The 26,844-nt window shown below is 39.4% G+C and overlaps 1 protein-coding gene and 1 long non-coding RNA gene across 4 annotated transcripts in view; one reads left to right on the top strand and one right to left on the bottom strand.

Annotated features, from left to right (window-relative positions):
• Positions 1-26,844, bottom strand: part of ANK2 (ankyrin 2) — a 266,916-nt gene that overhangs the window by 3,395 nt on the left and 236,677 nt on the right. For all 3 annotated transcript variants that reach the window (XM_081484755.1, XM_081484766.1, XM_081484775.1), the window contains 10 exons: positions 25,752-25,826; positions 23,174-23,305; positions 22,096-22,239; positions 18,354-18,636; positions 8,268-8,559; positions 5,747-5,839; positions 5,174-5,257; positions 4,898-5,062; positions 3,720-3,902; positions 2,242-2,333 (listed from right to left, as the gene is read on the bottom strand). In XM_081484755.1, coding sequence (XP_081340881.1) covers positions 2,242-2,333; positions 3,720-3,902; positions 4,898-5,062; positions 5,174-5,257; positions 5,747-5,839; positions 8,268-8,559; positions 18,354-18,636; positions 22,096-22,239; positions 23,174-23,305; positions 25,752-25,826 — 1,543 coding nt within the window. The remainder of the gene's footprint in view (positions 1-2,241; positions 2,334-3,719; positions 3,903-4,897; positions 5,063-5,173; positions 5,258-5,746; positions 5,840-8,267; positions 8,560-18,353; positions 18,637-22,095; positions 22,240-23,173; positions 23,306-25,751; positions 25,827-26,844) is intronic.
• Positions 8,945-26,035, top strand: LOC145504198 (uncharacterized). The gene is made up of 4 exons (XR_014052144.1): positions 8,945-9,113; positions 17,190-17,286; positions 24,453-24,543; positions 25,718-26,035. It is a non-coding gene; the product is annotated as an uncharacterized LOC145504198 (long non-coding RNA).

The following is a 26,844-nucleotide window of genomic DNA, read 5'->3' as shown; positions in this document are numbered from 1 at the left end:
ATTGGTATGATTATTTTCCTGCCTCCTTACTACAAAGTGATCATACTGTGATTTGCTCCCTCTCTACTTGTAAATACAATTCTTCATTCCACAAATATGTGGTGAACATGTCTTATGGACCAGGTACTATTATCATAATAGCAATTAAGGAAACTGGATCTCAGAGACTTTAAGCAATGCTCCAAAAAAAAAAAAAAAATTACTCAGTTACTATACAGGAGGGCCAAAAATCAAAGATTTCAGAATTTGAATCTATAACCATGAGGCCATAGAGACCAACTTTATACCAGCATTGGAAGTATCAGTTTTTGAAGGTTTATCCAGTATTTTCCTTACAGATTCCTAGTGTCAAGAAGCTGAGGGTTCTGTCCATGGGCTGCCCTTAAGCATTATTCTTCCTTCTAACATCTCTACACATTTGTTAAGATCACCTTGACTTTTAAAATGGCTGACTTCAGTCAAAACACTTCCGGCTTACCTTTGGACATCTTGTTTCCTTCCTTCTCTTGAGTTCTCTTATCTCCCCTTTCCTTTGAGTCTACATGAATTATTTTGTATCTGAAAGCAAACTTTTACTTGTTCCTTTTGAGCAAAAGGTCATATTTGGTGCCAGTGGTTGAAGTCAGATTGTTTTATAACTATTCAGCATCCATATTTTTTTTTTCACCCAAAATGCAAATTTCTGACTATTGCCACCAAGATCTAGTACAAACCTTTAGGGCACTGGCGTTGGGTGTTAAGCTTCTATCAGAGGACACTGCTTGGTGTTTTGTGTCCACATACGTCAATGAATATGTTTATGAATACACTTACATATACGACTCAAACAGTGGAATGAATTGTATGCCTATCAAGGGAGCAGTGGGTATGATCAAATGCCTTCAGCAACATATGAGATAAAGTGTTGCGGATCACAAATAGACTTCCATAAACTAAGCAGCTGTGGGACTGGACTGAGATGTCTATATTCCTGGCTTCAAATTCATCAGCTGTCACTGAGAGTTTTGGATGAACTGGTCTCAATCTAATTCCTTCTTAAGATCTCATGATGCTAGGGTGTGCGTGATTTATGTGGTCCCATATGAATAACTGAGTAAAAGACGTAAAAGTTCAGAGTATAAAAAGCACTTTATCCTTAATTCATATAGCATTTTTAAAGTTCTGTGAGCAATTACTCTCTCTTAAATTCCTAGCTGGGGCTGTTTTTCACATGTGGTTGGAGGGTGGAATTGTGACAGAACCTTTAATTTCACTGTTCTAATTATTATGTTCTACAGGCTAAAAATAGCCTTGTAGAGTACTATAAATGACAATCTTTCTTTTCTTTTCACTGAAATGAAAAGCACAGCAGTAACTTCTGTTTCCATTGTGTCTTCACTGAGAAGTTGAGAACATTTTGTTAATACACACAGCACTGCTAGAAAGAAGTGAGGTAACAGTGCCCAAGTTTACACTTCAAACAAGAGATGAGGATAAGGGACCAGAAAGCCTCAGAGCTAGTCCTTGTTCACATGCACAGAAATGAGCTGCTTACTGCTTTTATAGTATGTTCTGAATTTATTAAAGCCCTCGGTTTCAGCTTCACTAGGTACATTCAGCTTCATGGGTATCAAATTCATGCTCATGTTATTTGCCACTCACATGCAGAATCATGAAATAGCTTGTTTAAAACAAAACCCAAAACCCATCAAAGGAATGATTTACCAAGACTAAGCTGAAGGCAGCTAGATTAATTTGTGAGCAATTTAATTTGATTCCTCTTACTCTGTTCTACAATGGAATATCCCAGATGGTTGGCCCAACGAAATTGGTGACTTGCTGAAACCTAGGAATTGACTGTGTTAAAGTCTTCTGACTATTATCATGTCTTAGTATTACTTAAAAAATTTTTTTTTATTTGTTTATTTAATTATGGCTGTACTGGGTCTTCATTTCCGTGTCATGTGGGATCTTCCTGGAAGAACAGGGATGGAACCCAAGTCTCCTGCATTGGCAAGTGGATTCTTCACCACTGAGCCACCAGGGAAGCACCTTAGTATTACTTTTAAAGCATCAGAAGAACACTTCAGGAATGACATAGTGACAGATGTATCACTTGACAGAAGTCTTAAAATGCAGGGTGAGTTTGTAGTTCCCAAGGGGTTTTAGGGTAGATGTGCAGACTCTATTTATCTTTTCTTAAAATTAGAAAACTTTTAAAAAGTGTTAGTTGGCAAAGCATCACCCCATGCTAACTCAAACCTTCTAATTACTGATCCATCCTCCTTCAGGACTTCATTCTCTACTAAACTGGGGGAGTAGACTTTCATGTGGCTACCTGTGTAACTCAAAGCCTGAAATAAGGAAAAAACAGAACAGGACAAAGTCCATCATAAACCATAGACTTTAACTTAACCTATCACTCTGCTTAATGGATAGTCAATATAAAAATACATGCTTGAAAGGATAAAGAAAAGCAATTCTTAGGAGCAGATCTAAGGGTCAAGCTTTATTTAACAGGTCTGTAAAATTTCTTCCACTCATGAAGGAGACTTGTTCAACTACTTTACAGTTGTCCCTACCTATACTGGTTGATTTCTAGTTTCCTCCTTGCCTCACCCTGCTCCTTTCTACAATGCAGACTTTAATGACAAATACGATCAATAATGACCAGAGGCAAAAAGAAGCAACAAACAAATGAAGCCCAAAATGTATAACTCAGGTGATTCTTCTTTTGATAGTTCAAGGTCACCAGTGGTCAAAATGTGAAGAACTAAAAGTATTATAAATAAAGTATGCTCTTAATATCCTAATGCATTCATATATAATCTCAATGCATACTGTGGGTATAAAAGAGGGCATACACATAATATTTAGCTTCAAAATGTTTCAATAGCAAAGAATGTTTCATAGATGTATTTTGCACATGCCCACCATCCCATAGCTGAATCTTTGGGACCAGATGTGTTTCAAATTTCAGATTTTTTTCCCTTTTTGGATTTTAGAAAGGTAATATGAGGTATACACTGTATATTCTAATATCTCAGTTGGGGTAGGGACAGCATCCTGAAATCACACCCATTAATGTATCAATAGCAAGACACAAACATTCTTTCTTTTGGAATAAAAAAGACTCCAAGTCATTACAATTCCTTGTCAGTTCACACTAAATTTTCCTGCCAAACTAGCTTGCTACTAACTTAAAAATTTTGTTTTGGTTTTCAAAATTTGGGGAATTTTTGTATTGTAGTAAGTATTTATGGATGTCACTGTGGACCCATTTCCTAATTATTGAAAATCAGAACTTAATTATAAATGCTTGATTTATTTATGGTTATGAAAGATATCTGAATCTTCTTTAATGCTTATCATTGGAAATATCTGAGAATATCCATTAGCAAAAATAAGGGGCAATATCTAATTCTTTCCCTTACTAATTATAAGTCAGTTCTGAGACTTCTAGGCAAGAGGTACCATCATGCCCCAACTTTGGAGATGCTGATTCAGAATGAGCTGAAGTGAATCCTGGTCATATGGATTTTTAAAAACTCTTCAGGTGGCTCAAATGAACACAAGTTGAGGAAAATTATTTCACTGTACACATTATTCAAATAGGAATTCTACTCTCTTGAATTATTCTGTATCCTTCCATGAATACAGGTATGGAATGACACAATGATAAATCATTTTCTTCCCAAACACAAAGCACACATAAAGACAAAGTGATGATGCTTCTATACCTCTTCAAAGTCATCTTTGGCTGAAGGAAGATCAGTGGCTAAACTAGAATCCCCCAGATGTTTCTCCATCCTCTCTCCATGTACCATAGTTGTCTTAACAACTTTGCTGACTCTACGGCCTTCCACTGGTTCAGCCTGAAAATGTGAGGTACTGGACAAAATGCTGGGCTCAGACAAAGTTACCTGATGAATGAAGGACACACAATATACAGTTTCTGATGACCAAAATGTAACAATGATGAATTTTTCTATATTAAAACCCACATACTACAATGGTGTAGCTTAAAAACAGCATTTTGTCAACAAGAAGCAGAAAACTACAATCAATTGGTAACATCTATACAATGACTACACAGACACAGCGCCAAATCAGCCACTTAATTAGTCACTTGGACAGAGGTTGGTCAGCAAGTTTCATGACTGAGGAACTGGCTGCTCAGTGAAATGCAGACACAGTGCCCTGCAGATGAACTCTCTTTTCCCAAGTATAAATGGATTGTCCTGATATTATGAAGACAAAATTAACCACCAAAAAAGGAACTTACAGAGACATGAGAAACTGAAAGTGTAGATTTTTAGAGAACCTCATGTGCATAATGATAAAATTTTGAGGATGTGAATGGATGCAAGATGGTGAGAATGTCCCAAATTACATGTCAAAGAGAGTAAATACGTTTCTGAAAGAGGGAAGTAAAACGGAAAGAAATAAAACTACAAATCAAGGGAGTTTCTGGATGCTGACTTCAGTGACTCTGAAATGCAGAAGTTTAGAAATGCAGTTTATCAAAGGTGCCCTAGAGAAGCCTGTGCTGTCTGACTGGGGACACCACCACAGTGCATTTGCACAGGCTTTTTTACAGAACCTACCACTTGCCAGCTAATAGGATTGCTGTCTTTTAAATTTTGACTTTTGGATGTCTGCTGCTGTCAATTGAATTAAGGAGAAAGTGGAAATAAAGAGGACCAAAGACAATGAGCAGAGTGGTTACAAATCTCCCTCGTGGTTATTTAAAAATTTTCCAAATCATGAAGACAAAAAAATCAATGTGTAACTAAACACAGATTGCCTTATAAAGGGGAAAAGTGAGGCCAACAGGAATAAACTATCTTGTCCATCTCTTGTGAGCTCTACTGTACACCTCTCCATAAAATCAGTTCTGGAGATTTCATGGGCTCACCTCTGACTGCTCGGTGTCACTCTTCAATACAATGCGCTTTATGACTTTGGAATAGCCATCCCCTTCTTCAATGCCGATAGAATCCTGTGGTGTTCCCTGCATCGTAATCTCTTCTTTCTCTGTACCATCAGATGATATGAACCGCCTAATGATTTTCCTAGTAACCTACAAGATATTTTATTCATGTATCTTGTTTTTGAGTGACAGTGCCAGGGTATTGATACATGTTTAGACAGGAAACTTGAATCAGTCATGTTAAGATATTTAAGATAATACCTTCTTTACCACGGTGTGTCCATGCTCATCAATGTATTCTTCTTCTGTGACTGTTTCCGGGGGTATGTCAGGCATATCATCTCCCTACACAGTTGAGAGAAAAGGGTCACTTCTGTGTTTGACATCAGTGCTGAAGAACTACTCCCAAGTGTTTATAATGCAAGGAATGTTAGAAAATTAAAGGAGCTGTGAGAAGCATTGCTGAGATGCCAAATCCTGTCGAGTAGTAAGTTTAAAAGAAAAAAAAAAAGGTGGGTAATAACATGCTAGAAAATCTGACCAAAGTTAGCTCAAACTTAAACAAACAAACAAAAATAGACCAGCCAGAGGTGAGGTGGGTGGAGCTGAAGATGCTAAATCTTGCTTTTGCTGTTCGTTCTCTCAGAGGGAGGCTGTGGATGTCATTACTGCTGCATTTCTTTACAAACAGAACTTAGGAGAGTCAAGGATCTGCTTTCTGAAGGCCATGCACTACCTAAGGCGCATGCCAAGCCCTCCACTCCAGGTTGGTCACTCTCAAAGGGTTATGGGGACAGAAGTGTCTCGGACGTGCAGTAATGTAGCAACTGGTACCTGAATAATCACTCGTCGGCGGACAACCCTGGTTGTTACCATCGCCTCCTCATCTGAGCTGGCCTCCAGCTCACCTAATTCCTCTGTTAGCTCCTGGTGGAAGCATGGAAGCAGGGTTTTTGTTTATCATGCTAAGGAATGTCTTCACTACAGGTTTCTGTTTTAGCTCACACTGGTTCCTGCAAGTTCTATTCATCGAGGCTTTGGTGGAAAAGCCAGGAGGGGTGAAAACAGCAATGCTGGGCTCAGACTTCAGCAAGAATATAGCCTTTTGTTTACTGAATTAAAAAAAAATCTGAAATTCTGACAGCTGTCTGAGCACCCATCTGTCAAAGTACATCAGAAGAAAGAAGCAACTTGCCCACTCTTCTTGGACTTCAACTCCTGATGTAGACACAGATCACAGGCAGCACAAGAAATAATTGTGAGCTGTTGATTCTTGGGCTTCGGCTTAGAATGATCCACCAAATGTACAGAAATATCTTATGCTTGTAGCAGAACTTTCTGCAGGAAGTCAAAATTTCCTGTAGCTATTATCTGGCCAGTAGTGAATTTTCCTGCCATCAAGGAAGACAAGCTATGAATAGTATTAGACTCACTGTGCAGAGAAGCTGAGGTGCAGAGGCCAATCCAATTTTATGGATCTGGCCCAAAGCCAGAGCTGGAGCTAAGATCATAACTTTAGATGAAAACATATCTCTTGGGAGCCATATATTGAATCATTCTTTCCTAATGGAATGCTATTTTTAAAAATTCAATTAAAAAATAGAAAAGATTACTCAACTAAATTTTGTCAACATACTTTAAAATACCACTTATATTTCCATATTCTTTCCTGCTGCAGGAAAACATGTAAATTCCAAGACAAATTATACTTTAAGTACACTTAGGAATCTGCTGCCTGGAAATATGGTCAGTAAGAAAAGTGACTGAAATTGGACCCTTAAGTCAGGGTCATGAAATGAAAAGGGTCAAAATAGGAAGCTTAAGAGAAAGAATTAGAAATTCATCAAGAATAAGTAGAATAGGCCCATATAAATAATGTGGAATATAGGGCAATTTATCAAAATTTACTTATATGCATAGGACAGATTAAATATATGAATTATCCAGATAATTGTTTCAAGTCTACACTTCAGTTAGCCTATAGATTCTTAGACTAAAATTGGCAACTTTTAAGTTCAGACAGCATCTATGAAACATTTTTACTAGAATTCACTTAAGCCAAGAACTTGAGAGATGAATAAAGGCTGTACAAAGGCAAACTTGGAATAAACATCCATTCATGGGATGAATTCATTATTTAAAATAGCTGCCAAAATTTGGAGCAGTTCTTATCTGCCTGGACCTCCCCTAATTTTAAACTATGATTTTAGATAAACCTTGCCAGCAGACATCGCACTCAGAGTGAGCAAAAACAAATGTAGATGTTAAGCCCAAAGATATTTCCCCCCAGAGTCTTAATTCTTTTATAAAACATTCTTTCCTAAAAGATGTATATTCATGCTTTAAAAATACTCTGACATATAAAATGTTTTTAAATCCAAAAAAGGAAATATATATACCAAATTTAATTTACATTAAGTTTAATTCAAAAAGATTTTCACACTTGTGTGTGTGTGTGTGTGTGTGTGTGTGTGTGTGTGTGTGTGTGTGTGTGTGTGTGTGTGTGTGTGTGTGTGTGTGTGTGTGTGTGTGTGTGTGTGTGTGTGTGTGTGTGTGTGTGAGTGAATCCTTCAGGGAGATATTGAAAATGCCAGTTCTTGTCCTTCCCCCTCCCTGGGTTCATTCTGATTCAGGAGTTCTGAGGAAGGAGGGATACGAACCATTCAGACCGTGTTCTGAGAATAAATGATTCAACCGAGTTTCTTAAGATGGTCTCCAGCTCTCTTTGCAACATCAAAACTCACTTACAAGAAAAGACAGTGATGCATATTCATGCTGCTATCAGTTTTCTGATTTTTGGAACCAGCCATCAATTTAGGTATAATGTCCTTTTCCTGAGTCATTCTTAAAATAAATAGGAGATTTCACTTGGAAATAACACTTCCTCTAATGAGAAAAATTTTGGGAGGTAAACCCCACTCAATACCCACAGTCTGTGTGCCTATCACCTGACCACACAGACAGACTTGCCAAGAGGGCAGATTCCAGCACTCTCCCACGGCTGGCCAACTTACCTGTTGCTCGGTAAATTCCCCTCACTAGTCTTCTTTATCTACAAGATAACTAATTCTGAAAGGTAATATCAGGTATACTATTTCACCCCAATGCTCATTTTTCTTAGCAAAAGGGTTTCCAACTATAAAACTGGGGCTGATGGTCAAAGAGCTAAAATTAGAACCTTTTTCTAGATTCACAGGTTCTCAGGTTTTAAAAGGGATTGGAGGGCTTCCCAGGGCCCAAGTTAATTAACTTGGCAGGCCGTTCTGTGAAAAACCAGGTCATTGGAGAAATGGACATGGGAGAGGGTGTGCAGCTTTGTTCCACGTAGACAAAGAAACAGAGAAGGAGCTCTTACCTTTTGAAAAGTAGCACCTTCATCAAGCCTTTCGAAGGCCTGCGGCTGGTCCTCGGCTGACTCCACAATCACGAGGCTGGTTTTCCGAGGTGAACTCTCCTCCCTGCATTCGGGGGGCTCCTCAGGTTCCTGCACAACTGGAGAGCCTCCCCGCTCACTCGATGTCGGGGTCTGGAGATACAGCCTCTCCTCCTCGGAAGGGGTGACAATTTCCTCGGGTGTCTTGGCGGGGGAGCCAGATGTTACCGTGGCCTTCTGAGTCTCTGACATTTCTGTCCCTGGGGTTGTCACACTGAAACGGAAAAGCCCCAGTATACCATGAGAATACACGCATTTCTGCCCCCGTTGAAGGAAGGGAAGATGAAATCTGTCTTCATAGTCCATGGAAATCTAAATATGTTTTCTAAATTTGGCCAAGAAATGAAATGTGAACAAAAATTGTATGTAAAATATAGTTACAGCACATTGATGTAGCATTGACTACAGCACATTGATGTAGCATTGACTGGGAAAGATGCATTTTTAAAAGACAAAAATTATCCTCAAATGTATTACCATTTCTTAATCTCTACAAAGTAGGGTAATAAATAATATGAGATATTAATAAATAAATAATTTCATCTTTCTTTGATAACTCAAGGTAATATTGATGATCTGAGGAGGTTTATATAAGAAACATTTGGGGCGGGGCTAAGATGGCGGAGGAATAGGACGGGGAGACCACTCTCTCCTCCACAAATTTATCGAAAGAACATCTGAACGCTGACCAAACTTCACAAAACTACTTCTGAAGGCTGGCTGAGGACGTCAGGCTTCCACAAAAACAGCGCATTATCTTCAAAAGAGGTAGGAGAAATTATAAAAGATAAAAAGAGAGACAAAAGAGTTAGGGACGGAGACCCGTCCCGGGGAGGGAGTCGTAAAAGAGGAGGAATTTCCAAGCACCAGGAAACCCTCTCACCGGCGGGTGTGGGGGAGGATTTCTTATCTCGGAGGGCAACGTAACTGGGAGGAAAAAATAAATAAAATCCACAGATTACGTGCCTAAAGCAACTCCCAGCAAAGAACCCCAGACGCTCGCATCATCCGCCACCAGCAAGTAGGGGCTGAACGGAGAGGAGCGGGCGGCACTGCCTAGGGTAAGGACCGGGCCCGAGTGCCCCGAGGGCAATCTGAGGGAGCTAACGTGAGATAGTAACCTAAACTGTGGGACAGCGAGAGAGAGAGAGAGAACTATCCCGCGAAAAGCCCAACTCTAAGGCACTGCCGGCCCGCTCACAGAACAAAGGACTGAGCGATACCAGAGGAGAGCTAGCCGGCTGCGGACCGCCCCATCCCCCGCCGGACACAGCGGGCAGGCGGGGCCCGCCAGAGCCGGAAAGGGGCAAACTCGGCTCCAGAGAGGGCACCCCCTACCAAACTGCAAACAGGCTCCCAGTTTCTAAGCAAAGACTGCCTGAGATCCCGGAGGGTCGACAGCCGCCGGGACGGTCGCAGCCAGAGACCAGCTCCCCAGAACCGACACAAAGCACACCGGAGCCGGGCGCGCCCGTAAACCGAGGCGGGGACCAGGGAGGTGATAAGCCGCACCGCCCCAACAGGGGAGAGCGCGCTCGCCAAACTCCTGGCCGCCTGGGCAGCTCCAACCGGGAACGGCACAAGCCGCGGGCGAAACCGAGTCTGCGCCTTTGTGGAGTAACCGGGAGCCTGAACCTGAGCGGCTTAGACCTGGGAAGTGCACGCAGCTCAGGGCCCGCTCCCCGGCCGAGTAACCTGAAGCCTGAGCAGGGTAGACGGGGAAAGCACACACGCCGTGAGCGGGGGCGAACCCAGTGCGGCCGAGACACTGCGAGCTTACCACACACACGCCAGATTTGCAGTGTTCCTTCCTCCCCACAGCACGATTGAACAAGCGAACCTAAAGAGATCACCTCCACCGCTTTGTTGCAGGGCGGAAATTAGATACTGAAGAGATCTCCGAACAGAAGCCAAATAAACAGAGGGAAGCGCTTTGGAAGGGACAGGCCAACAGATTAAAATCCCTGTAGTTAATACCGACTGCATTGAAAAGGACCTATAGATCTTGAAAAGTATAAGCAGGAATAAGGATCTATCTAAAACTGAGCAGATCCCACACTGCTCACAACAGCTCCAGAGAAAGTCCGGGATATATATATTTTTTACTATTATTTATTTTTTATTTTTTTTAATTAAAATTTTTTTTTCTCTTCTTTCCTTTTTCTTCAAGTCCTCTATTACACTTTTAACTTTCATTTTCATAACCCACTATTAACTTGCAAAAAAAAAACACCCTATTTTTGAAGCAAACTACATACATATATCTTATACCTTTTGTGTTTTCTTTTTTTTAATGTTTTTTTTCCTGTTTTACTTTTTTTTACTGTTTCTTTTTTTACTGTTTTACTGTTTTTTTTTCTTTTTACACGGTTTCCTTTTTTTCTTTTTTTTTTGATTGTAAGTTTTATAAGAGTCTAACCTCTACTCTAGATTTTTAATCTTTGTTTTAGGTATTTGGTATCAATTTTGTACATTTAAGAACCCAATCTTTAGGACCCATTTTTACTCAGGAGTGTGATCACTGGCCTGATCACTCTCTCCCCCTATTGATGCTTTCTTCTCCCCCAGGGAACCTCTATCTCCCACCCTCCTCCTTCTCTTCTCAACCCAATTCTGTGAATCTCTGAGGGTGTTCTGGGTACCGGAGAACACTTCAGGAACAGGATACTGCCCAGATCTCTCTCTCCCCTCTTGATTCCTCCCTTTCTACTCATGCTCACCTCTGTTACCTTCCTCCCCCCTCTCTATGTATCTCTGTGAATCACTCTGAGGGTTCCAAACTGTGGAAAGCACAGAGGGAAGTGCTTACTGGCTAGATTGCTCTCTCCACATTTGAATTCCCCTCTTCCCCTCCTGGTCACCTCAACCCCCCCCCCAACCTCATCTCTCCATGTAACTCAGTGAACCTTTCTGGGTATCCCTCACTGTGGAGAATCTTTTCACCATTAACCTAAAAGTTTTATTATTGAGGCTGTATGGAAGGAGAAGTCTTGAGGCTACTGCAAGAATAAGACTGAAAGCCAGGGGAAACATTAATTAATAAGAGACCATCCAATAGCCTCCATAAATACACTGAAACCAAGCTCCACCCAAGAGACAATAAGTTCCAGAGCAAGACATACCACGCAAATTCTCCAGCAACGCAGGAACATAGACCTGAGCATCAATATACAGGCTGCCCAGAGGCACACCAAATCCATAGACATCTCAAAAATTAATACTGGTCACTCCATTGCACTCTAGAGAGCAGAAATCCAGCTCCACCCACCAGAACACCGACACAAGCTCCCCCAACCAGGAAGCCTTGACAAGCCACCTGTCCAACCCCAACCACAGTGAGGAACCTCCACAACAAAGAGGAACTTCATACTACCAGAATACAGAAGGGCCACGCCTAACATAGCAATCTAAACAAGATGAAAAGGCAGAGAAATACTCAGCAAGTAAAGGAAAATGAGAAATGCCCACAAAGCCAAACAAAAGAGGAGGAGATAGGGAATCTATCTGAAAAAGAATTTAGAATAATGATAATAAAAATGATCCAAAATCTTGAAAGCAAAATGGAGTTACAGATAAATAGCCTGGAGACAAAGATTGAGAAGATGCAAGAAATGTTTATCAAGGACTTAGAAGAAATAAAAAGGAGTCAATATAGAATGAATAATGAAATAAAGGAGATAAAAGACACTCTGGAGGGAACCAACAGTAGAATAACGGAGGCAGAAGATAGGATAAGTGAGGTAGAAGATAGAATGATGGAAATAAACGAAGCAGAGAGGAAAAAAGAAAAAAGAATCAAAAGAAATGAGGAAAACCTCCGGGACCTCTGGGACAATATGAAACGCCCCAACATTCGAATCATAGGAGTCCCAGAAGAAGAAGATAAAAGGAAAGGCCATGAAAAAATACTCGAGGAGATAATAGTTGAGAATTTCCCTAAATTGAGGAAAGAAATAGTCACAGAAGTCCAAGAAACCCAGAGAGTTCCAAACAGGATAAACCCAAGGCGAAACACCCCAAGACACATACTAATCAAATTAACAAAGATCAAACACAAAGAACAAATATTAAAAGCAGCAAGGGAAAAACAACAAATAACACACAAGGGGATCCCCATAAGGATAACAGCTGATCTTTCAATAGAAACCCTTCAGGCTAGAAGGGAATGGCAGGACATACTTAAAGTAATGAAAGAGAATAATCTACAACCCAGATTACTGTACCCAGCAAGGATCTCATTCAGATATGAAGGAGAATTCAAAAGCTTTACAGACAAGCAAGAGCTGAGGGAATTCAGCACCACCAAACCAGCTCTCCAGCAAATGCTAAAGGATCTTCTCTAAACAGGAAACACAGAAAGGATGTTTCAACACGAACTCAAAACAACAAAGTAAATGGCAACGGGATCATACTTATCAATAATTACCTTAAATGTAAATGGGTTGAATGCCCCAACCAAAAGACAAAGGCTTGCTGAATGGATACAAAAACAAGACCCCTATATATGCTGTCTACAAGAGACCCACCTCAAAACTAGGGACACACACAGGCTGAAAGTGAAAGGATGGAAAAACATATTTCATGCAAACGGAGACCAAAAGAAAGCAGGAGTCGCAATACTCATTTCAGATAAAATAGACTTTAAAATAAAGGATGTGAAAAGGGACAAAGAAGGACACTACATAAAGATCAAAGGATCAATTCAAGAAGAAGACGTAACAATCATAAATATATATGCACCCAACATAGGAGCACCACAATATATAAGGCAAATACTAACAAGTATGAAAGGGGAAATTAACAATAACACAATAATAGTGGGAGACTTTAATACTCCACTCACGCATATGGATAGATCAACTAAACAGAAAATTAACAAGGAAACACAAACTTTAAATGATACAATAGACAAATTAGATTTAATTGATATTTACAGGACTTTCCACCCCAAAACAATCAATTTTACCTTTTTCTCAAGTGCACATGGAACTTTCTCCAGGATAGATCACATCCTGGGCCATAAATCTAGCCTTGGTAAATTCAAAAAAATTGAAATCATCCCAGCCATCTTCTCTGACCACAATGCAGTAAGATTAGACCTCAATTACAGGAAAAAAACTATTAAAAATTCCAACATATGGAGGCTAAACAACACGCTTCTGAATAACCAACAAATCACAGAAGAAATCAAAAAAGAAATCAAATTATGCATAGAAACGAATGAAAATGAAAACACAACAACCCAAAACCTATGGGACACTGTAAAAGCAATACTAAGGGGAAGGTTCATAGCAATACAGGTGTACCTCAAGAAACAAGAAAAAAATCAAATAAATCAACTAACTCTACACCTAAAGCAACTAGAGAAGGAAGAAATGAAAAACCCCAGGGGCAGTAGAAGGAAAGAAATCTTAAAAATTAGGGCAGAAATAAATGCAAAAGAAACAAAAGAGACCATAGCAAAAATCAACAAAACTAAAAGCTGGTTTTTCGAGAAGATAAACAAAATTGACAAGCCATTAGCCAGACTCATCAAGAAACAAAGGGAGAAGAATCAGATCAACAAAATTAGAAATGAAAATGGAGAGATCACAACAGACTCCACAGAAATACAAAGGATCATAAGAGACTACTACCAACAGCTATATGCCAATAAAATGGACAACTTGGAAGAAATGGACAAATTCTTAGAAAAGTATAACTTTCCAAAACTGAACCATGAAGAAATAGAAGATCTTAACAGACCCATCACAAGCACGGAAATCGAAACTGTAATCAGAAATCTTCCAGCAAACAAAAGCCCAGGACCAGACGGCTTCACAGCAGAATTCTACCAAAAATTTAGAGAAGAGCTAACACCTATCCTACTCAAACTCTTCCAGAAAATTGCAGAAGATGGTAAACTTCCAAACTCATTCTATGAGGCCACCATCACCCTAATTCCAAAACCAGACAAAGATGTCACAAAAAAGGAAAACTACAGGCCAATATCACTGATGAACATAGATGCAAAAATCCTTAATAAAATTCTAGCAAACAGAATCCAACATCATATTAAAAAGATCATACATCATGACCAAGTGGGCTTTATCCCAGGAATGCAAGGTTTTTTTAACATCCGCAAATCAATCAACGTAATACACCACATTAACAAATTGAAAGAAAAAAACCATATGGTTATCTCAATAGATGCAGAAAAAGCCTTTGACAAAATTCAGCATCCATTTATGATTAAAACCCTCCAGAAAGCAGGAATAGAAGGAACATTTCTCAACATAATAAAAGCTATATATGACAAACCCACAGCAAACATTATCCTCAATGGTGAAAAATTGAAAGCATTTCCCCTAAAGTCAGGAACAAGGCAAGGATGCCCACTTTCACCACTACTATTCAACATAGTTTTGGAAGTTTTGGCCACAGCAATCAGAGCTGAAAAAGAAATAAAAGGAATACAGATAGGAAAAGAAGAAGTAAAACTCTCACTGTTTGCAGATGACATGATCCTCTACATAGAACACCCTAAAGACTCTACTAGAAAATTACTAGAGTTGATCAATGAATATAGTAAAGTTGCAGGATATAAAATTAACACACAGAAATCCCTTGCATTCCTATACTCCAATATTGAGAAAACAGAAAGAGAAATTATGGAAACAATACCATTCACCATTGCAACAAAAAGAATAAAATACTTAGGAATATATCTACCTAAAGAAACAAAAGACTTATATATAGAAAACTATAAAACACTGATGAAAGAAATCAAAGAGGACACAAACAGATGGAGAAATATACCGTGTTCATGGATTGGAAGAATTAATATAGTGAAAATGAGTATACTACCCAAAGCAATCTATAGATTCAATGCAATCCCTATCAAGCTACCAATGGTATTTTTCACAGAACTAGAACAAATCATCTCACAATTTGTATGGAAATATAAGAAACCTCGAATAGCCAAAGCAATCTTGAGGAAGAAGAATGGAACTGGAGGAATCAACCTGCCTGACTTCAGGCTCTACTACAAAGCCACAGTCATCAAGACAGTATGGTACTGGGACAAAGAGAGAAATATAGATCAATGGAACAAAATAGAAAGCCCAGAGATAAACCCACGCACATATGGACACCTTATCTTCGACAAAGGAAGCAAGAATATACAATGGAGAAAAGACAATCTCTTTAACAAGTGGTGCTGGGAAAACTGGTCAACCACTTGTAAAAGAATGAAACTAGAACACTTCCTAACACCATACACAAAAATAAACTCAAAATGGATTAAAGATCTAAACGTAAGACCAGAAACTATAAAACTCCTAGAGGAAAACATAGGCAAAACACTCTCCGACATAAATCACAGCAGGATCCTCCATGACCCACCTCCCAGAATATTGGAAATAAAAGCAAAAATAAACAAATGGGACCTAATTAAAATTGAAAGCTTTTGCACAACAAAGGAAACTATAAACAAGGTGAAAAGACAGCCTTCAGAATGGGAGAAAATAATAGCAAATGAAGCAACAGACAAACAATTAATCTCAAAAATATACAAGCAACTTCTGCAGCTGAATTCCCGAAAAATAAACGACCCAATCAAAAAGTGGGCCAAAGAACTAAACAGACATTTCTCCAAAGAAGACATACAGATGGCTAACAAACACATGAAAAGATACTCAACATCACTCATTATTAGAGAAATGCAAATCAAAACCACAATGAGGTATCATTTCACACCAGTCAGAATGGCTGCTATCCAAAAGTCTACAAGCAATAAATGCTGGAGAGGGTGTGGAGAAAAGGGAACCCTCTTACACTGTTGGTGGGAATGCAAACTAGTACAGCCACTATGGAGAACAGTGTGGAGATTCCTTAAAAAACTGGGACTAGAACTGCCATATGACCCAGCAATCCCACTGCTGGGCATACACACCGAGGAAACCAGAATTGAAAGAGACGCGTGTACCCCAATGTTCATCGCAGCACTGTTTACAATAGCCAGGACATGGAAGCAACCTAGATGTCCATCAGCAGACGAATGGATAAGGAAGCTTTGGTACATATACACAATGGAATATTACTCAGCCATTAAAAAAAATACATTTGAATCGGTTCTACTGAGATGGATGAAACTGGAGCCCATTATACAGAGTGAAGTAAGCCAGAAAGAAAAACACCAATACAGTATACTAATGCATATATATGGAATTTGAAAGATGGTAACGATAACCCTATATGCGAGACAGAATAAGAGACACAGATGCATGGAACAATTTTATGGACTCTGAGGGAGAAGGTGAGGGTGGGACGTTCTGGGAGAATAGCATTGAAACATGTATATTATCATATGTGAAACAGAACACCATTCCATGTTCGATGCATGTGACAAGGGCTCAGGGCCGGGGCAATGGGATGACCCAGAGGGATGGGATGGGGAGGGAGGTGGGTGGGGGGTCCAGGAAGGGGAACACATGTAAACCCATGGCTGATTCATGTCAATGTATGGCAAAAACTATTACAATATTGTAAAGTAATTAGCCCCCAACTAAAATAAATAAATTTATAAAAAAAAAAAAAAAAAAAAAAGAAACATCTGTGGACAATAAGGCTTCTGAAGCAAGACCAAAATTTGGCAAAAATTTTAAAAAGCAATATATAAACCCCATGTTAAATATAGTTACCATAATCATAAATAGAGGGAGATTCTTGTTGTATCTCTGGAAAATCGTTATTACTTGATAAAATCTTTTTGTATTGAAACTTTTTCTATTGATATAGTTTAAGTAATGCAATCTTTATAATTGCAATTTCTTTTTTAAAAAAGTATTTGTTTGGTTACACCAGGTCTTAGTTGAGGCGTGTGGGATCTAGTTTCCTGACCAGAGATTGAACCCAGGTCCTCTGCATTGGGAGCATGGAGTCTTAGACACTAGACTATCAGGCAAGTTCCTATCATCTCAATTTCTAAAAGAAAAAAAAAAAATGTTCCCCTACTTTATTATAATTTTCTCTCTCTATAGATGTTAAATGCCCCGAGTGCTTTTCTGATAGTCCCTCTTTGCTTCCCATCTTTTTCTTCTTCCTTCTCTCTTTTCCTGACCTCTCCTTTATGCTCTCCCCTACAACCTAAAGGCGGGTGGGTGAGAAGGCGGCGCTCTGTGGACGGCAAGGTCATCTCAATGACCATTTTACCCTCTTCGCCAGTTCCAGTGATTTCAGCATAAAGCTCACTCAAGGACAAAGAGCCTCCTGACACACTATTCTCACATTTCAGGGTGGGTACATGCTTGCCTTTCTCAGGATCTGGTTGGTTTTCTAGACAAGTGTCATTTAGGAAACTTTCTTTTGCTTTTGCTTCCAGGAAGCCCAGAGCTTGAGCTCTAAGCTCACTGTGCTCTGTGGCTTCCTTTCACCAGAAGCTCTCTAGATGACTTCTCTTCATTCCCATTCCAACCTCTAATGGTCTTTCAATCTGTGTGAGTAATTTGTGTGGCATTTCTATATTTATTGTCAGCCATCTCATAGCTTTCTTGAAACACATGTGGTGGCTTCACCTGCTCTGGCCCTGCTCACACTCTGCACCAGTCAGAACACAACCGGCACACACACAGAGGAGTAAGGCGCGGCAGATACACAAGTAACAACCGCACGGTCTATGGTTTCAACAGTACCTTCAGAGACACACCCTTGACCTTTTACCCTGTAAGGTGAACAAAGTGGATATTATTATCATCATCTATAGATGTGGAAATGGAAACTCAAAGGGCTTAGGCATTCACCCAAGGTCACTGAATTGGAAGTTGATTCAAACAGACTCGTGCCATGCAATGCTGTCACATGATGTCTATTAAATACCTTGCTTCTTTTCCTCTAGTTCTGCCATTTGTTATTTGTGGGGTCATTTGAGAACTATCTGAAAACGCTTTATGCTTAGATATGGCTGGCACCCTCGCCATGTTGGCTGGCATCTCTGGACTGACCCAGCACAGGCTTTCTTTTGGAACTCACAAGTATTCTTGCTGTTCAAGAGATGACTCCTCAGGCAGGTCTTGCATTTTCCCTGAGAAATCCTGTTGAACTTGCTCCTTGTGAGTCTGGGGAAGGAGCTCTGTTGCAGCGCTGTCGCCCTCAGTTTTGGGGATGCCATCCTGAAAAGTGGAGTAACCAACAGAAATGTCTTCCTCTGAGACGATGGGAGGGTGGTCAGAGGACTCGTCCTCTTTAGAAGCAGCGTGCTCCTCTTTCTGCTTGTGCTGGGCAGTGCATAGCTCCTCTTGAAGTACTGAGAACCCTAGAGGGGAGAATGATTCAAATTAAGTGTTTAATTGAAGCTAAACTATATTAAGTAGGTATTTATTAAGTAACTACTACATGCCACGACTGTGATAGGTTCATGGTTACAAAGTTGATAGAGGCACTGTGTCTGCTTTCCATCTAATGCTGACCATCTAGGGAAGCATATGCAAGTAAGAAATATTAAAATGCACAGTGACTGGGCCACCAGTGCTAGTTGATGAATGCCAAGCACCCAACAAGGTTAAAGAATCAGGAAAGGAAATGCAGAGGGTGAGACATCTTTAGGAGACCTAAAGATAAGCAGGAATCAACTGCAATAGTCAAGGCATAAATCTACGTGGTAAGAAGAGGGTTAATAAAAATGGTAATAAAAATACTACTACTACTACTACTACTACTAGCTAACACATTCTGAATATTTATACTACACATCAGGTACCATTATGGGCTTCCCAGGTGGTGCTAGTGGTAAAGAACCTGTCTGACAATGCAGGAGACATAAGAGACATGGGTTTGAACCCTGGATCCAGAAGATCCCCTGGAGGAGGGCATGGCATCTCACTCCAGTATTCTTGCTTGGCGAATCCCATGGACAGAGGAGCCTGATGGGCTACAGTCCATAGGGTTGCAAAGAACTGGACACGACTGAAGTGACTTAGCACAGCATGGGCACTATTATAGGTGCTTTGCAAGTGTTAACATGTATTAAACAACACTCTGAGGTTAGTACTCTTTTTATGAAAGGTCTCTTAGGCCAGGCCATGGAATTCCATTATATCAAGGGCAATAAGGAGTCACTGAAAATTTTTTGGCAGAGATGTGACTGACATTCATCTATCTCTTTATTCACTCAATGCTGCTGCTGCTGCTGCTGCTAAGTCACTTCAGTCGTGTCCAATTCTGTGCGACCCCATAGATGGCAGCCCACCAGGCTCCCCTGTCTCTGGGATTCTCCAGGGTTGCCATTTCCTTCTCCAATGCATGAAAGTGAAAAGTGAAAGTGAAGTTGCTCAGTCGTGTCTGACTCTTAGCGACCCCATGGACTGCAGCCTACCAGGCTCCTCCGTCCATGGGATTTTCCAGGCAAGAGTACTGGAGTGGGGTGCCATTGTCTTCTCTGATTCACTCAATGGATATAATATATTGAGTTTTATATCTAATAGGTGTTGTTTAGATGCTGGATACATAGTAGTAAACAGGACAGGAAAAGTTTCTGGCCTCACTGAACTTGCATTTCTGCAGATATATATTTATAATAACTTTTAGGGGGCAAGGAAGCCAGGGGAAAAGTACAGAGTAAAACTGGGCCAGTATTTCAGATAACCTTGTCAGAAAAGGCTCCTTTTAGGAGCTGATACTTGAGCAGAGGCCTGAATAAAGTGAGAGAAAAAGGTACCTGATGATCTGAGGGAAGAACACTTCAGAATGGAGGGGACAAAAAACCCCAGAGCCTAGAAGCCTGAGAAGACAGAGGCGCCCAGGGAGCAGCCCAGAAGTCAGGTGTCTCGGACTTGGAAAGAGGGGGAGAGATGGGAGACAGGACAACTGATGAGGCTCCTGCTGACAATAATACAGGCCATTGTGTGAATTTACAGAATGTAAACTGCACAGAGGGAGACTACCCTGTGAAACAGGGGAAAAAAAAAAACAAGAAGAGAGGGTATCATTTTAAGAAAAAGAAGAAGAAGAAGAAGAAAAAGGGATTAATTTTCTGTGTCAAATGTTACAAGCAGGTAAAGGAAGATGAAGACTGAGTTGCTCAGTGCATTTTGTGATGAGGAGCAATTGGTGAATTTTGCAAGATTCTTTTCTGTTGAGTGGTGATGACCACACCTGGCCTGTATGGATTCTAGAGACAGTTCTATAGAGAACAGGAAGAGAAAAAGTAGACATGGTAAAGTTAAGACTCTTCTTTGGAAGAGAAATCCCATGAAATGGCTGGAAAAACAGAACAGTCATACAGGAGGGCATGTTGGGTGAAAGAAGATATTTGCTTTGCTTTTTTTTTTAAAGCTGGGATCTGTGAAGTACATTGTAATGCTCTAGAGCATGGTCTAGTTGTAGGAGGACAGAGTGGGTCATTGCAGGAGTAAAGTCCATAGCTGGTAAAGGGGATGAAATCTAGTACAAAAGATGAGATGATGGTTTTAGCAAAGCAAGGCCATTTCCTACAGCAGGGAAGGCAGCATATAAGCACTGAGATGCACTTAAATTGGGAGATTTTGTGGTGAACAGATCTAGACATTTGCTTATAGTTGTTCTTATTTTTTCTAAGGAATGTGAATTATGGTCAGGTTGGAAAAAATGAAAAGAAGAGAAATATTGGAGGCTTGAAAGAAGAAGAGAAGGGGCAAAAATAGTGATGAGACAGATAGAAGAAGAAAGAGTCAGTGAGAATGGAAATGAATGAGGGTAAATTAGAGAAATTTTAATATAAGAAACGAGGTAGGAACAATGGCTGGAGGTCCAGTGGGTTTGAAGGATGACTACGTAGAAGCAAAAGAGGATGCAAGTATAATACCTCAAGTTAGGACTTGGAAGTAGTACAGTCACTGATGACTCAGTTTGGGTTGCAGGCATAGAAACAGGTTACTAAGGTAGAGTGAAAGACACAAGCATCAGAAGTGCCACCAAGGAGCTGAAGAAAGGGCACTGGATGGGTCACCCATACTGATTGTTGCTATGGACTATTTGTGTGCATGTGTGCATGCTAAGTTGCTTCAGTCATGTTCAACTGTGTGACCTCATGAACTGTAGTCCACCAGACTCTCTGTTCATGGGATTCTCCAGGCAAGGATAGTAGAGTGGGTTGCCATGCCCTTCTCCAGGGAATCTTCCTGACCTGGGAATCAAACTCACATCTCCCTGTGTCTTCTGCATTGCAGGCAGATTCTTTGCCCACTGAGCCACCTGGAAACGTTGGGTCCCCTTCAAATTCATATGCTGAAATCCTAGTCCCAGTGTGATGGTATCTGGACAATGTATCCCTAGGAGGGAATTAGGTCATGAGGGGAAAGCCCTCATGAATATGATTAGTGCCCTTATAAGAAGAGGCTAGAGAGCCAGCTGCCCTTGATGTGAGGACAGAGCAAGAAGACAGCCATGAACTACCCTGAAGAGGGCCCTCACCAGACCCTGACTATGCTATCACCCAGATCTTGAACTTACAGTTTTCAGAACCAAGATAAATAAATTTCTATTGTTTAAGCTACCATGGTTTTCTGTTGGAGCTCATGGTTTTCTGTTGGAACAGCCCACGATGACTGAGACAGTGATGAAACAACAAAGTATGAGCAGTATTCAGGTACCTAAAATGGGCAAGGAAGTCTCAGGGTAGCGAGAAGAACGTATGACCAAAGACCACAGGCAACCCTCTGAAAAAGGAAGATGGTGGGTCCCACTGCCTGAATTAACCGTACACATCAGACACTCATACACACACAAGCTATCTGACCTTCACTATGATCCAGTGTAATGGTCTGCTCAATCTCTGCATAGCTGTGACTGATGCGCTCCTGGAGAGATTCTGTGCTGGTCTCCATGAGATGAACAATATCCATTCGGTTGATCTTGGTGAGACATTCAATGAGACTGGTATCTGGGATATTAAAGAAAAAACAGTGATCACATCTTTTAAACTCTTTCCTTTAGTTGTCTTAGTGAATTTTTTTGTTGATACATTTTAAGTATAGGAAAAATTTACTAAAATTTTGATATCTGTACCAAAAACAGCCAAAGCCCAAGTAAGGATCTTTGTGAAAGTAAGCAAACAAACAAGACAAACACACAAAATGGGTGACACAGCATGGTAATAAGGCCTAAAAGCAGAGTTACCAGGCAACATATAGAAGGTCCTGTCAAATGTGAACCTTAGATAAAAAACAATTTTCGAGGTAAAAGTATATCTCAAATATTGCATGGGATATACTCATACTAGAAAAAGTATTTGTTGACTACCTGAAATTTAAATTTAACTGGGTGCTCTCTATTTTTATTTTTATTTTCTGGCAATCCTGTCTAGAAAAATAGTAAAAGAAGGAAAGATAAATGTGGGCTGGAAGTCTCTAGGTAGGTCTTCAAAGAGATATTAAAGGAAGTAGCAAATTTAGACGAGCTGGAGGATAAGAAGCAGTTATGGTTACTTTCCATTTTATTTGATGTGGTCAGAATATCCACTTGACATTTTTCCCCCATTTTAGTTATTTAGGAGTAAAGGAAGCAGGAACTGAATGTAATGTACCATCAAAACAATGACAAATAAAGCAAGTGTCTGCTGTCAATATTTAGAAAATTTAAGGATCTTAATAACATTCCTGTTAGCAACCAGTGCTAGAATCATTTTTCACTTAATGCTGTTCACAGAAACACAGTATAAGAAGTTTTATGCAACATGGTTATTTGAGAAATGTTATAGCTTCTACTCATTTGGTTATAGTAGCACTTCAGATTGATGGCACCTGGCATAAAAGGTATTGAATAAGACTTATTTCTACCTCCATCTTATTGCCTTTTATTTATAGCTCCCCACCTACCTGTAGCATGTTTCCCATCCCTTTCTAGCCAGTACTTCAATAGTGCATGACTCTGATCCTGGAGGGAGTTAGGGTTCTCAATTCGAATTTGATGAATTTGCTCTTCAGTGAAGTCCAGTTCTCTTGCTAATTCTAGAAGAGAAAATACTTCTTTGTAAACACATTAACTTCAAAGTTTGAGTCTCAACACCTTGTCTTGTGATTTTGCAAATGATGTGTTCTTTGTACTGCTGTAACAGACTTCCTTTAGGTTTTCCTACTTATTAGAAAAGACTCTTCTAGCACTAATCCCAGATATTTTCCTTACAATGGGTTTAGAATTGATCACTGTCATCGTGGAAAAAGTAAGTTTAAAACAATGATTATAAAATACGTAAATTCAGACCCATTTAATTCCAAAATTGAGAAGAGACCATTAATACTGGCTTATACTCTTAACCAAGATAATGGAAAATAAATGAGTGAAAACTAGAAGAGACCGTGTCTCACTTTTAATCATAATTAGGTAATTTTCAAATACTATAAATCCTGTTTCTGGGTACTTGGATAAATATTGGTTGCAGCTGTATTATTGTGGTTGGATAAACTCTTTTCTATAACGTTACGTCATATGAATAAAAGGTCTGGGAAGCATTAACTGACCTAGGGAAGAAGCCACAAAGTTCTTATTTAAAGTCTATACCATTAACATTCTACACGGATGCTAATGTATTGAAGGGTGTGTGTGTGTGTGTAAATGAGGTGTCCTCTTTAGAGGGTAATTTGCTAATATCTTTCAAAATTAAAAATATACATGTCCTTTACCCAGCAATTTTCCTTTAGGGGTATGCCCTACAGCGTGTGTGTGCTCCGCTGTGTCTGACTCTTTGCAACCCCATGGACTGTAGCCCGTCAGGCTCCTCTGTCCATGGGATTCTCCAGCCAAGAACACTGGAGTGGGCTGCCACTTCTTTTCCAGAGGATATTCCCGACCCAGGGATCAAACCCACACTTCTTGCATCTCCTGCATTAGCAGGTGGATTCTTCACCTCTGAGCCACCAGAGAAGCTCATGCCCTATAGAAACAGCCACAAAACTACCAGTGCACAAAGATATTTACTGCCACTAACAAGAAACAGCCTAGGTATCCCTCAACCTAGGTATAAACGGCCACAGATAAAATGGCATCCTGTACAGTGGAATTAAATATTTATCTAAAAGAATTACATAGATATTTCTATGCTGATGGATTATTTATGAGAAATACTGTTAATTACACAGTTTATTTTTTAAATAATAGGCATTGATGTGAGCACTGCAGATTTTGTCTGAATACATGAGAAAGTGTTAGCAGTTACCCTTGAGGAATGGAGCTCGAAGATAAGATATAGGTAAGTGTGAGGGACTTATTTACTTTACATTTTATACCATTCCATATGACTTTAAGGTTTGAATTTTCACCAACTATAATAGATATTGCATTTAACATACATATACATACACACTTAAAAGGCAAAATAAATACTTCGGAATGCTACCTATTTAATAAGTCAACTAGGGATATTTTGAGATCCTCCCTTCCTCTAAATTCCTCAATTAAATAGATATGATCAGTATTATTAAATTACTTTAAACTATTTCAGTCATTTATTCTATATTATCAATTATCTTTGTTAAGAGTACTATGACTTCATACCAAATCTTTAAGAAACTTAAAGGAGCTTAATATTAACTCTATAATGTTTCAATTACCTAGTCTGCCAGGCTCCTCTGCCCATGGAATTCTCCAGGCCAGAATACTGGAGTGGGTAGCCATTCCCTTCTCCAGGGTATCTTCCCAACCTAGGAATCGAATCTAGGTCTCCCACATTGCAAGCGGATTCTTTACTTTCTGAGCGACCAGGGAAGCCCTTATACTATTTCAATTAAGTAGTCACAAATGACATAAAAGTCAGACAAAAAAAAAAAAAAATCCTGACAATCTTGCTTTAGTATATCAGAGGAAAGATGAAAGGGTATATCTTTTAAATGCTGATTTGTAAATAAACCACATCGATTTTAGAATTCACTTTGCATCAAAAAACTATTTAACATATAATTTCTAAACTGAAACATTTCTATTTATCAGAAAATTAGTGAACATCTCATTCATATGTATTTTAACTTTCATTTGAAGTTAAGTTTAGTACTGTTCACAATGAAAATATCTGATACAAGGTATCTAAAACAAGAAACCCTGGTTGAATTTCAAATTAAATTCTATGACAACTGCATCTAACAATGGTTTTGAAACACAGTTATCTCTCCAAAATTTAGATATCCAAAGGAGGGTGGTGGGAGTTGTTTTGTTCTCAATCTAAAGTTCTATTATTCAAAATTCCAGAGACAATAAAAGGCTTGCCCTGATTCACACAGTGAGTTAATGCAGACCCTGGATTTTTGAGTTCAGTTTATCATTCTTTTCACTATTCCATGTAGTCTTCCTCAAGGGAAAAAAAAAAAAAAGACCTTTCTCATTGTTAACGACACTTGGCTGATGCAAACTATGTCATTCAAACCAAGCAGGTTTTGTTGAAGAAATGGGTCATATGCATTTTACCTGTCCAGCTGAAGCCAAGGTGATCAGCAATATATGCCAGCCTTTCCTCAATCCGTTCTTGCTCATCCTGTTGATCTAAAGAAGGTCAAAAACAGAATGGCCAAAAGTTGTCCATGACAGGAGAGGAACCACAGTACTGATCATCCAAAGAAAGGCAGTCAATTGTCCAAATATTTGATTACAGCACAAGTTAACTATTACATTTTAAATCATATTAAATTGTGTGTTTGCCTAATTTCTGGAATGGAATGGGGGAATACATTTAATAAAAATCATGAAAACCATCTGCTTCCATATCTCTTTAATCAAGACTAGTCATTGTACATAATTGCATAAGTTACTGATTTCTAGTAATCTTATGACTTTCCTCTTAAATTGTCTGAGAGGATACTGCCCACCCTAAGATAATCATCTTGCTCATCAAACAGCAGAAAAATCATAAATGGGATGGAGAAGTGGAGTAATTGGTTAGGACCTCCTATTATTGCCTGTGGCAGTATAAGATCACTTCCAAGTCATGTAGCAAAAAATCACATCCAAGATTCAAAAGAGACCTAGATCACAGGTTGATTGGACCATCCCGGTTTTTTCCCGTATGGCCAGAAACAATGTTTGTCTTGGTTCTGGTGACCTTGGAAGAAGGAAGAATAAAATGTACATAGTTGTATGTTTATGTTGTATTAGTAAGTATATATGTCTTTTGGGCAAAGTTTCTGTCTGCTTAGTACTAAGTAAACTCAGATAATATTCCCACAGACTACAATTTTGCCTTTTATTTTTAACTTCCATTAATTGATGGGCAGCATTTTAGGTCATGGTATCATGATATTTTTTATAATCCAAATTTAAGAATAATAGTCTTTATTGTAGAGATATTGGAAGACCAGAGGCTTCTTCTCAAAGCCATCTATGGTTTCCTTTTTTCATAATTCAAAGGGTCATCATCCTCTCACAGTCAACTTAAATCATGCAAAGTTTGAGTTTTTGTTGTCTGCTGCATCTAATCAGAGTCCATTCTCTATTCATCTGTTGCATAAATGAAAAGCATGCTTTTACCTTATGATTGCTTAAAGTATACCAATGGTATCTGAAA

The sequence above is a fragment of the Giraffa tippelskirchi genome, chromosome 1 (assembly GCF_054371585.1).
Source record: "Giraffa tippelskirchi isolate mGirTip1 chromosome 1, T2T-mGirTip1v1.2.pri, whole genome shotgun sequence".
NCBI lineage: Eukaryota > Metazoa > Chordata > Mammalia > Artiodactyla > Giraffidae > Giraffa > Giraffa tippelskirchi.
Note: the sequence above shows the minus strand (reverse complement) of the source record. Positions and strands in the feature narration are given on the sequence as shown.